Consider the following 12,676-nt stretch of genomic DNA (forward strand, 5'->3'; position numbering starts at 1 on the left):
ACATTTTAGGCAGGATTATATTCCCCCTCGATTATGTTTATTTATTTTAAGGACCATCTTCTCCATGATCTTACATTTCCTAGCAGCTTTCTCACAAATTAAAATGCATATCTGGGGACAGTTTCTTCCTCGTGAATAAACATAAGTGTAAATCTATTCCACATCCTTCTAGAATAATTGTAATAAAAATTCTCCACCATCTCCCCTGACTCGTCACTTAAGATTCCCTTTAGACAAAGATTCTCTTTCACTTTCTTACACGCATCAGCTATTCATGTAAGGACTTGTCTTTGGTTCCTTACATTCTGAAGAGACGTTTGTTTTGCTGATTTGGCCACCATCACAAACAATCATAACCACAAGGCTGGACTAAGTGAGCAGTCAATAGAGATCAACTGAAGGTCAGTGATAGCAACATGAATTGTTCCAATCCCACTGGGCTGCTTCTAGATCAGAAGATAGAGGAGAGATCACCTGTCACTCCTAGAAATGGTATCTAATAATCTAGGACTATACAAATCTTCCCAGTTTGCTTTATGGAGCGGAAGACCAAGCATACTTCATGTTAAACAAGGTGAAAATATTATTGCTAGTAGAGGCTCATATCCTATTTACATATATTTTATACCTTCAAAAATACACTGAGTGGCCAGATTATTGTGATCTCTGAGCGTATAATAATCTGGCCACTCAGTGTATATCCTATATAATAAAAGGCTAATATGCAAATTGTCCCCTCGACCAGGAGTTCGACCAGCAGGCAGGCTGGCCAACGGCCCATGTCCCCTCCCCCTGGCCAGGCTGGCCAGACCCCACCCATGCATGAATTCATGCACTGGGCCTCTAATATATATATATTATTATGTGTTCAGAGATCATAATAATCTGGCCACTCAGTGTATTTTTAAATATATGGTTACATTTGAATACAATTCTGAAAAAAATAATTCTTTGGCATCATTGCTAAGAAAATTTTTACTGCTCTCTTCTTCCCAGTGTTAACCAATGGTCATTGGTGCCAATCCAATGCCAACAGGAAGTCCCAATTTGGGGTGTAGTGAAGAAGAAAACTTTATTCAGTACAAAGAGCTCAACAGTGATACAGTATGGCTATGAGGACAGCACTGCTGTGGAGACTAGCTCAGTGGTGATGTGGCTCTTCTCCAGCTAGACAGCTCCTTGCAGGTGTGCCAGGCCCCTCTTCAGGGTCTCTCTCTAGCTAAGCAGCTCTATGCTGGTCTGCTCCCTGGTAAGGGAAAGCATGCTTCCCTAGCCAGGGGAACTGGCTTATGTGGACAGGAGACCCCTCCATCCTCATGCAAATGAGGGCTCTGAATCCAGGCAGTTGTGGGGGACCCAAGCCTGCAGGGGAGGGCAGTTGTGGGGGACCAGGCCTGCAGGGGAGGGCAGTTGGGGGGGACCCAAGCCTGCAGGGGAGGGCAGTTGGGAGTATGGAGGGGTGGGGGGAGGGGAGCTATGCAGTTCTGATTGAATGGGGAAAGCCTCAACCCTAACAGTTGAAATAGTTCCAGGAAACCTTTATAAGGGCTGGCTCAGAAGGCAGGAACACAGTGCAGGCCTGCAGTTTAGCACAGAGGTCTCTCCAGGAAGTGCTGTTTGCCTGAGAGACCCCTATGCAGAAATGCCTGCTGGGCTCTGCTTTTTAAATGTGAACCCAGTTAGCCACCAGGAGCCTTTCTTAGTAGGTGTCTTTTTTCCCCCTCATGGTTAACATGGGTAAGAGGGCAAGACGTATGAAAAATATTTTTTAAAATTATTGACATGTTAATTCAATGTGGGTAATCAAACATTAGGTAAGAGTTTGGGGAAAACTCTTAATAAATAAATCATGATTCATGCCATGTTTGAGTTGATACATAATATTTTTGAACCATCTTCAATTGTGTATTGGATCAACACATGGTAAAGTAGATTTCTTATGATGAAGTATGTCAGATTTTCTAGGGGAATCTCAAAACTAATTTATCCTATATAGTAAAGAGGTAATATGCAAATTGACCATCACTCCAACACACAAGATGGCCTCCCCCATGTGGTCAAAGATGACTGCCCCCATGTGGACACAAGATGACCTCCAGGGGAGGGCAGTTGTGGGCGATCAGGCCAGCAGGGGAGGGCAGTTGGGGGTGACCGGGCCGACAGGAGAGGGCAGTTGTGGGGGTCCCAAGCCTGCAGAGGAGGGCAGTTGGGGGGTACCAGGCCTGCAGGGGATGGCAGTTGGGGGCAACCAAGCCTGCAGGGGAGGACAGTTGGGGGTGACCAGGCCTGCAGGGAAGGACAGTTAGGGACAACCAGGCCTGTAAAGAAGGGTAGTTAGGGGTGACCAGGCCAGCAGGGAAGGGCAGTTAGGGGGGACCAGGCCTGCAGGGCAGGGCAGTTAGGGGCGACCAGGTCTGCAGGGGAGGGCAGTTAGGGGTGACCAGGCCTGCAGGGGAGGGCAGTTAGGGGTGACCAGGCCTGCAGGGGATGGCAGTTAGAGGCAATTGGGCCAGCAGAGGAGCAGTTAGGCATTGATCAGGCTGGCAGGGGAGTGGTTAGGGGTGATCAGGCTGGTAGGCAGAAGCAGTTAGGGGCAATCAGGCAGGCAGGCAGGTGAGCGGTTGGGAGCCAGCAGTCCTGGATTGTTAGAGGGATGTTCGACTGCCTGTTTAGGCCCAATGCCACCAGGATTGAGCCTAAACGGGCAGTCAGACATCCCTCAAGGGGTCCCAGATTGGAGAGGGTGCAGGCTGGGCTGAGGGACACACCCCTCCCCATGCACGAATTTCGTGCACCAGGCCTCTAGTCTACACTAATAAAAAAGTAAGATGCAAATTGACCGTACCTTCGTGACACCCACCAGCCAATCTGGAGTGAGTATGCAAATTAACCCAACAAAGATGGTGGGTTAATTTGCATACACAGGCGCTGAGCGGCCGGGAGTTGGTGGGGCGATGATGCAGGCATTCCTCACCGCCTCAGCCGCTCCGGGCCTCTGGGCAGCATGGGAAGGTGGAAAGGTGGTCCAGCCAGAGCGAAGGCGGTGCCGGCAGCCAGGGGAAGGAAGGCCCATTCTTGCACAAATCTTCATGCATTGGGCCTCTAGTTTTAAATAAAAGTACATTGTTACCTGTATAACTAAAAGCCTCTTGCTCCCTGGTAGGACTTTGTTAAACCTGTACCTACATATAACTTACTGTCTGGGATGCACAAAAATGAAAGCAGAAATCCCAGAAATTTCCTTGCAGTGCACCCATCCTCATTTACATTTGGGGAATATGGTCATGAAACCAACAAAGTAATTTTCAACAGCCCATTGGGAAGAATGCTTCTCACTGAGGGATCTCTGGTATACTGGAAAGGACACTGGAATGAGAGTTAGGAGATAAATATTTGAGCCCAGGTTCTGCCTCTTATGAGTCTTTTTATGACCTTGGGAAAATTACTAAATCTTTCTGAAACTTGCCTTATTTCAAAAAAGAGGATAATTACATTTATATCTAAGGGTGGTTCCAAGGATTAAATCCCATCATGCATGTGAAAGGACTTGTAAAGTAAGAGTGTTCATGCTCCATGCCTGCCCTCCCGGAGGCTCTGAGCAAGGGTACTTGTCTTAGTCACTGTTACATTTCCAGTATGTAGCACAGCAGCTGACTCACAGGAGATGTTCAATACAGACTGATTGAGTGAATAATGGCTGTTCTTCCCTGAAGATGATTCAGTGCCTGGCTTACAACAGAGTCCAAACTATAAAATTTCTTTTTGTTTTCCCATGAATCAAATGTGAGGAGGTTGGAATAACTTAATGTGCATTGTTCCTTCCAAATGTGACATTCTGATTCCATGAATCCTCGCTTTCGGGATCCTGGAAGTGTCACGGAACCTCACTGCTCTGCTGAAGTTCCACATCCATATGACAGAACAACATAAGTTTCAGAAACTGTTTAATAATATGTCTATAAAGGCAAACCAGAGGGATCATCTTGACCCAATTTTTCAGTTAGTTCAGAAAAAAAGAAAAAATCCTAGTTAATGAATGGTTAATAACCAGAAGAAGTCAAATGCATTTGTCTGTATAGACAGTCAACTAAGTAATTCTTACTCCAGTTACCAAATCCTGTAGAATAGGGAACTTTCTCATCTATGAGTCATGATTCTAATAAAATCTCCAAGGGCTGGTGGCAACACTTATAAAAACACTAGTGCTTATTATTTCATGAGGGAAGAGATAGAGTTATTTATTCATCCAACTGGATTTCAATCATGCTATATGAGAGTTGCTGAGAGGATGAGATATTGTTTATAGTTACAGCATCATTCAGGGAAATTAATCCTTGCTCCTTCTAGTTGTATTATTATGCTCAGAATATTTGTCTTGATTATTCATGACTTCACGTTGATGACTCCAAGTTCAAGGTCCTTCATTAAGTCGTCATTGCTATTGGAAAATAATGCTCAAGAGGCAGATAACAAAGTTTACATGGGTAGGTAGACTTTTAGAGACTCCGATTCAGATTTCCTTTTCTGTGTTTCCTGCTATTCGACTGGTGTATGACCTTCACCTGTAACAGGAAGCACCTAAACAGTTACAGATGGCTTTGCCAAGCTTCCCAGCCTCTGCTGAAGTAACCAGTGTGAGCAACCCAACTAAGCAGATCCTGGATGCATCTTCATCATTTATTATTTGAATTGGGTGTACGGGCAGTAATGTGAGTCCTCTCATTGGCAGAACGTAGGAAAGACTGCAATCCTATTACCATAGGATTGGGTGGACGGCCTGGGGAAACCCAGAGCCTGTGACTCAAGCACAGGGGCTTTCACCGGGCCAGTCACTACTTGGAAATTAAAAAATCAAGTTAAGAGTCCAAAAATAGTCTGGTCAGTTGATCATGTTGGTTGGATTTCAGTCCTGCTCTATTATCTAGAAGTAGATAATAGCACGAGGGAACAGACCAGTATTTATTCATCCAAGTGTTTCTCATCTGCTCTTCACTTCTATGGGCAATCTAAAATACAGATTCGGTTTGGCCCATAAAAATTTGTCAAGTAAAAGACGACAGGCTTTCTTCGTCCTTCTTTCAGCCAGTTAGCCACCCCAAATTCTTCAGCCCTTGGGGTTACTCTTTATTTGGCCAGTCACCCAGGCGTCCTTCTTTCTGCACTCCACCCCATCTCGCATCCAGCCTGTGCTGCCCCTTCCCACCTTCGTTGGCACATGTTGGACAGCACTCTGATTCCTTCCTGCCACTAAAATATCACCCATACAAGGCTAGTGTTACCTGGGATAGGGACATCTGGCAGTGTGTGCGTGCGTGCGTGCGTGCGTGCGTGCGTGCGTGCGTGTGTGTGTGTGTTGGGGGTTCTTTCAATGAACAGCCCTCCAGATGACCCCCTTACCCCACCTTAAACTGGAAATTCTCACTGTCTCGTTGCTTGAAACTCAGACTTCCTCCATCTCGCAGTGTTCCATCTTTGTTATTACCCTCCTTTCTGTCCTGAGAAACTAAAAATTACTCAACTATATTAGGCAGAGCTAGAGCATTCTCACTCCTCCGCCTTCCAGGCCGTATCTTGGGCTTGTTTTTCCCGCTGAGTGTTGTGAAACTGGGGAGTTCCTAAGAAGAATTCTGCTGCCAGCTCCTAAAACCACATTGTTGTTTCCCTTTGCTAAACTTTCCTCCTTCCTGTGAGTCCCACCGTCTGGGGACACACAGTGCGGCCTAGTGAGCTTTAAGTCTCAGCCCATCTCATTCCGCCCATGATGTGAGGGGTTCTAATACTATATCTTTTCCAAAAGATTTCTTCCCAAATGGTCTGTTACGCTCATACTGAGAAATCATCCCATTAAACTAATATGTCCCAGTGAGGCATTTCTAACTGAAAATGGCAGTTTCACTCTCCCCCTTTGCCACCGCCTTCCCTCACTGGGGACATTTGGCAATGTCTGGGGACACGTTTGGTTGTCACAACTGGGGAACAGGGGAATTGCTTCTGGCATCTAATGGGTAGGGGCCAGGGTAGCTTCTGCAGATCTTACCAGGAGCAGCACAGCTCTCTTACACAAAGGCTAGGTAACCGGGAAATGTCATTGACAATGTTCAGGCAGAAATGTTTGGGGGAAATGCCCTTTGCAAAACACACACAGACACAGGGGACACCACCTCTTCTTCAGACCATCTGAGCATGGACGGAACAATGGAATCCTAGAGAGAGTGAGCAGTCTGACCATGGAGCCACCTTGGGGTGCATACAGTGCAGAGTAAGCACCTTGCTTAGTTAGGTCAATCCCAAAACAGTTCATCAGGGAGGAGAAAATGGGGATGGATTTCCTTTGCTGGGAAGCTTTTATTTCCATATTCTGAGCTTTTGCTGCATGCATATAAGCAGCATACACAATCAGGATGCACAGATCTCAAAAAAAAAAAAAGAGGGGTTTTGTATGTTTTTAATGAAGCTGAAACTATCATTTCAGACCAGAGCAAGCACATACTTGGGAAGCAATGATTCAGAGAAGTCCTGGGGGGGGGGGGCGGGGGGGGTCTGGCTGCTGTGGAGACTTATAAGCACTGCCAAAGCATGCTGGCACCAAGAGGGCATAGGCCCTTGCATGATAACCACAGGGAGACACAGGTTGAAAACCTGGAATAATTTTTCAATCCACTAAATGTCTTGCCCACTCACTCACTAGAATAGTTATCAGTAAGATATGTCAGTGGTCTTCCCTGAAAATCTTTACAAACTTGAAAGACACCCCTTGACCAAGTTGTGTTGAGTGTGGTCCAGAGAAAGACAAGGGGATGATTCCCAGAACCTGCAGGGATTTCTTTTCACCAGAGGCTTTGGCAAAACATCACAAGATTAAAACAACAAAGTCAACACTGAAAAGTCACTTTATTATGTTTTGATTTCACAGAAAATGTAGACTTGTAAATAACAATAGTTCTTTGTAACAATCTGCGTGACACTTTTATTAGCTTGTGGAAGTGGGAGGTTTGGTTAAACAGGAGTCCACGTGAATATCAGGGGGGAAAACCCTAGAGCTGGAACGACAATGATTTAGAAAAATAAGGATCATGTTGGGCTTTGCAAACCACCTGTCAACTCGCTGATCCCCAGAAAAATGTAAAGAACATTCTCATGGATGACTGAAATGTTCTCTGCCGGGGGAAGGAGGTCAGGATCAGCATGCCTCAGCTGTCACCTCCCACCATGCATCGCTCTCAGAAGGTCAGCACAGACCTGACAGAAGCAATTTACCAGCTTTGGAACCAGTGAGATCTATTTGTTAAGAGCATAACTCTTGCTCTTAAGATAAGAAAAGCCAGGTTGAAGTACAGTAAACAAATACAAAAGAATGGTTCTGGTCCATTGGATGCCTCTCTGAGCCTTTATGTTGAGAGTGAGCAAGAGGGGAGATGAATGTTCTTCAGCTGAGTGAGAAAACACCAGCCCTGGGCCAGCCTTTAATGAATGAGAAGTAATAACAAAATCCTGGCCTGAAAATGCCAGCAAGCGCAAGCACATGCACAATCCTGTTGCCTGCCTCGGAGAGAGAAAGTCCATACTGTAGGTCTCATGGAGTTACGTAAGGTTCTTAGTAAGTTAACACGGTTGAGAAATCTCAATGCGAAGGTAGATTTTCTGACTTTAAAGCTCTCTTCTTTGAAAAAGAAATGTGATACCTGACATTTTAAGGCTACATAGTAACTCCAATAAAAAGAAATACGGTTGGGACAATTGAAAACATCTCTTAAAATGAATGTCATAGACTCTAGCAGAGCCACACAATAGGTACAGAGGATCTGGGCAAGGGCCTGAGACTCTGAGCCTCGAAGAAGGTGCTGGGAGGGGACGGCGGGGCGGGGGGCAGGGGTAGAAGGGGGCGGCTGCAGCAGAAGGAAGGGTGGAGGTTACCAACAAGAGCTCAGCTGATCACTTGCCAACAGCTACACGCTCTTTCCCTCTCACTCCCCTTCCCATCATCTGGCTCCATGTGGAGTACATTGCCATTTGATAGATCCTTCCGGGATGCTCATTTCAATCTGGCGACATTTGTATAAGATACTCAGTGCTCTGGGGTGCCCTATGCCCCTCCCACATCCATCCTGAATCCTCTATGGTCTAATAACATGCCAGGCTTCCCCTCCCAAGGGGCACAGGGCCAGAGCTGAGTGTGGTAATTGCACTGGGGGCTTTTGTGCTTGAGCTTAAGGCAGCAGGTAAGCTGGTCTCTGAAGGCAGGGCATCGAAGCTTTCAGAGCATGAGGCTGTCCAGGGGGCTGTAACTACAGTGTACTTGACAAGTGTGTTCCCAGAGAATAGATCAGTCTGCACCACAGACTAATCCAGGGAGGCAAACTATTGAAGAGAACAACCCATTTGCTAAGTCTCAGAGTCACGTGCAGACTTTTATCTTTATTGAAGACACTCCAGTGAATTAGGATCTCCTATGGTGTGGAACTTTTTCAGAGATTGTAGAAAATTAATGGATATCATCTTGGGCCTAAAAAATTTCAATTTATAAATATTTTACCAGGAGGTAATTTGTAAGAGGATTTGACCTGAATAGAATCTCTTATTTTGTTTTGTGTAATTTATGCCATGCATTCCCTTAAAAGCCTCAGCTATCAAGAGTTTAGTACATTTTAGATTCAAGGAATATCAGCCCTCACTAAGCCCCAACAAAACTGAATTTGAATTATCTTCACCATCCCCCCTCCCCATTTTTTCAAATAATGGAGATTTTCTCTATCAGAAGAGCAGATAAAAATACTTCACTCTCTTATGCCCTCCACAATGGCCACATCCACTGCCACTTCAGGTGGTTGGCAGAGTCTCCTTTACAAATTAGGACAATTTATGCAGATGTGAACATGGACATGCCTTGTCCCCTTGCTCCTTGTCAGGAAGGATGCACTTCCACATGAAAAGAAAGTCAGATTTAAACATCCCAGGAACATTGCCTTTGGATGCTAAAATTATTTAGAATCTACTGAGTTGATCCTGAGACAAACTAGTTTCATGTAATAGATAAAGTGCTTAACTTTCTGGAATATTCAGAGCGTGGTCCTGTTTGTAATGGAGCACTAGCGTAAGGGCTGATACTGGCACAGATCTCTGGTCTCCGTTTCCCAGATATAAACTGGGGGCAGCTGAGATGTCCTCTAGGCCCCTTTCCATGTCTAAATACATCCCTGGATCTTTGACTTCACAGTTCATCCAGCAGGAAGAAGGGCTAATGGCTTTGGGATTCCATGAAAGTCCCTTTGCCCTCCCAGCGAGGCATTCATAGCAAGCTTCAGTGTAACAAAGACAGCCCACTTGCCTGGCCTTCCCACTCCCCACAGACCCCACTAAACTCAGAGTAGCTACTGTCACACTCTACTCTTCCCCGTCTAAATCCATAGGATAAAAAGAGGGAAGAGCCTCTTTGGAAAAAATAGACACCTAATTGTGGGGTTTGGGGCTGAGGGAAAAGAGATGGATGCAGTCGTTTTTAAGAGGGCTGGGAGGCGACTGTCACATATGACAAAGTACTCCAGCAGGCTGTTTCCCACAGGCCACCGTCTACATGTCCTGCTGTGAAGTGAGGATAGAGAAACCAGAGGCCAACGACGTAAAGAATGAGCAAGTATTAATAATTTGATGTCAGATGCATGTAAGGAAGCTTCCTGTGACTCAACATAGCTCTGTGAAGCGATCACATTTTGAACAAGAACCAAATTGTAGGAGGGGATGAGAAGGTCCTTCATATATTTCACTTTTTTTTAATGTAATACACAAAATGGGACAGGCAGACTCTCCATTTCCCCCAGATAGTCATCTTTTTGCTCAGAGCAGAAGCCAACCACAACCTGTATATTGATATTCCCATGATAGCTGTGCCTCTTACATATAGTCTCCAAGTTACGATTTGTGTGCAATAGAACATACCAGGGTTACCAACTTTATAAGCAAGGCTACGTGTCATTTGCTTTAGGCCACCTTATTTTGTCATCTCGTCAGCATCAAATGAACACAATTACATATGTCAGGTCTTTAAAATGCATGAAAAGTGGTGAGTACTAGCTGGTCCTCCTCTGCACACGTGGCCAGCCATCTGCTTATGGTAGAGGCTGTCTGGGCAGGACTTAGCTCTGGACACCTCTCAGTCAGCATTTTGGTTCCCTGCTCTTATCATCCCCGAAGTTCTCATTCTCAAAGCCATCTAGTTACAAAATCCCAGAGGTCACATGCATCATCCCGGGTAGGAATTTGGTCCCCTCCCCTTTTCCTTATCTGTACAGACACATTTTCTGATACTCTAGTCCATGGGTGGGCAAACTTTTTAACTCGAGGGCCACAATGGGTTCTTAAACTGGACCGGAGGGCCGGAACAAAAGCATGGATGGAGTGTTTGTGTGAACTAATATAAATTCAAAGTAAAGGAGCGGAGGGGAGAGCAAGAGAACCAGATAGAACAGCCGGATCCGGCCCGCGGGCCGTAGTTTGCCCACGGCTGCTAGTCACTATGTTCTTTTCCTCCATCTTCACTCTACAGTTGTAGAATTCTGACAGAGTGTCCGTTTTCTCAACTCTTCCGATCCTAAGTGAGAAAGAAGGCTCATTCCCCACCAGTTCTTTATATTGAGAGGACAGACATACAAGGCATTCCTTTTCTGAGGCTTCTGCTATTGCTGCTCCCAATGCATTTCACCCCTAAAGTTGATTGAAAGCCGCCCTTCTCCAGGTAATTGCTGATTGCCCCTGGAGGCTGTGGCAATCGCTGCATCAGGAACAAGCCTTGCTTGGTCTTAGAAATGGAAGCTAATTCAGTGGCAGTTGGTCCTGCTTTCCTCCCGTTACCCTCCAGAGAGAAGCATGGGATTTTACATGAGCATTTGTGGGAAACAGAGAAAGCTCCTTTGAGACATTGGTTCCCCCAGGACCCCCTAATGGCTCTGGGAAGAGGAACCGACTGGTGGGTGTAGACAGTGACCTGGGCCCACACCCCTCCCCCTGGAACAGCCTGTTCCTACCGACCAGGAAGAGAGGTGCCTAGAAAGCTGGGGCAGAGAGGGCAGGGCGCGCTCTCCTGCAGCCTGTGGCCCCAGGCCCGGACCCCAGGCAGGCGGAGAGGCTTCTGCGGAGACAAAGGCCTCACGCCTCCTGAGAGAAGCCAAAGGCCCAGTGTCCCTGCGGATCCGGATCCGGGGAGTCCTTGGAGGGAAGGTGGATGGCGACCGCCACTGGGGTCATGTGGGCGCCGCCCAGTCGGCGCTCTTCGGGGCCTTGCACGTGTGCACGTCCAGGGCCTCCAGGCAGTCCTGGCAGCGCACGGCACAGCACCAGTGGAACTTGCACTCGCACTTGGTCATCCGCGTGACGCGGGACGTGTCGTAGCCTCGGCCGCAGCACATGACTTCGCAGCTGTCCATGCCCCGAGAGGTCAGGTTGCACACGCGGCCGGCCGTGCCCAGGGAGCCTGGAAGGACAGAGAGGCGTCACTGGGGAGGTGGGGGTGGCTTGGAGCTGCCTCCAGAAGGAGAGTTACAGAGTCATCCATCCTCCAGAACAGCACCCTGACGCTCCATTCCGGGGGCCAACCCCAGGGGACATCGTGCTGCCGAGGGCCAAGTCCAGGAAGGATGGAGCAGAGCGCAGCTTCGGATCTGCCCTGGGCACCCTGACTCCAGCGCCCCACTTCTGCCTGAGATAAAGGTGTCCGGTGATTCCTACCGAGCCTTGGATTGATGGATCACCGAGTGGGCAAGGCCAGACCAGAATGAAAGAAGGATCTATCCTAGTCCCCTCTCTCCTGACCTAAGAAGCACAGTAAGGAAACAGTGGCCAAAGCTAGCTCTCTCAGGAGGAATTTGTCAGGGTGTGGAGCCCTCAAAGGGCGGGGTTCTGTCCCCAGACCTGGTTCCCAGGGCTCATTAGAATGAGGAGAGAACCCTGGTTGATGATGGGGAGGTGTGAGTATCATTTGTTTAAGACCTGGAGGAGGGAGCAATGCCCAGCCAGGTTGTCTTTGATGCTGTGGTGTCACAGGCCTTCCAGATGTGTGTGAGGCACCTGGTTGAAGCCAGGAGCCTAGACCTTCGATGAACACAATTAGTATAGAAAGACCATTGGAACATCATCTGAGTTATTGAGGGTGATTCATATTTATGAATTTGTTCCTGAAAAACAGTCTCCATGATAGGAAGTCTCTTCATTTGTTCTGTTTTGTGGGAAACACCTGGAATTCTTTCACAAGAGAACCAAGTATAGTGTACATTTTCGGAGCATCTGCTCAACTTATAATGGTCCTTTCTGCTTCTTCCTCCTGGACAGAGATGGGGGTCTGGCAGCCATAATCATCCAACATAACCTGTTCTGTTGGTGGCAGATGATTGGACCAGGGGAGGGCACCTGACTTGCGGTGAGCCAATCAGGTATATTTCCCTGGGGAATTGTGGTGTTTTTTTAAAATTGTATTTTTCAATGACAGTTTGCATTCAACATTATTTTGTATTAGTTTCAGGTGTACAGCATAGCAGTTAGTCATATTCTGTGTGATTATTATAGAGATAATCTTGCCAAGTATAAACGCAGTAGCCATTGGTAGCCACACGCCACAATGAGGTCTGTGGACTAGAAGAGGTCCAGAGAGAGAGACCAGAATGAGACAGATGTACAGTCAGCAAGGATA

General features: G+C 46.9%; 1 protein-coding gene across 1 annotated transcript in view; it reads right to left on the reverse strand.

The window, feature by feature from the left end:
* Positions 1-11,234: 11,234 nt before the first annotated feature.
* WNT2 (Wnt family member 2) overlaps positions 11,235-12,676 on the reverse strand; it is a gene marked incomplete at its 3' end in the record, with an annotated part of 68,156 nt that continues 66,714 nt past the window's right edge. The window contains exon 5 of the mRNA XM_080665525.1: positions 11,235-11,464. Coding sequence (XP_080521651.1) covers positions 11,235-11,464 — 230 coding nt within the window. The remainder of the gene's footprint in view (positions 11,465-12,676) is intronic.

Source organism: Plecotus auritus (assembly GCF_963455305.1).
Source record: "Plecotus auritus genome assembly, chromosome: 4".
NCBI classification, from domain to species: domain Eukaryota; kingdom Metazoa; phylum Chordata; class Mammalia; order Chiroptera; family Vespertilionidae; genus Plecotus; species Plecotus auritus.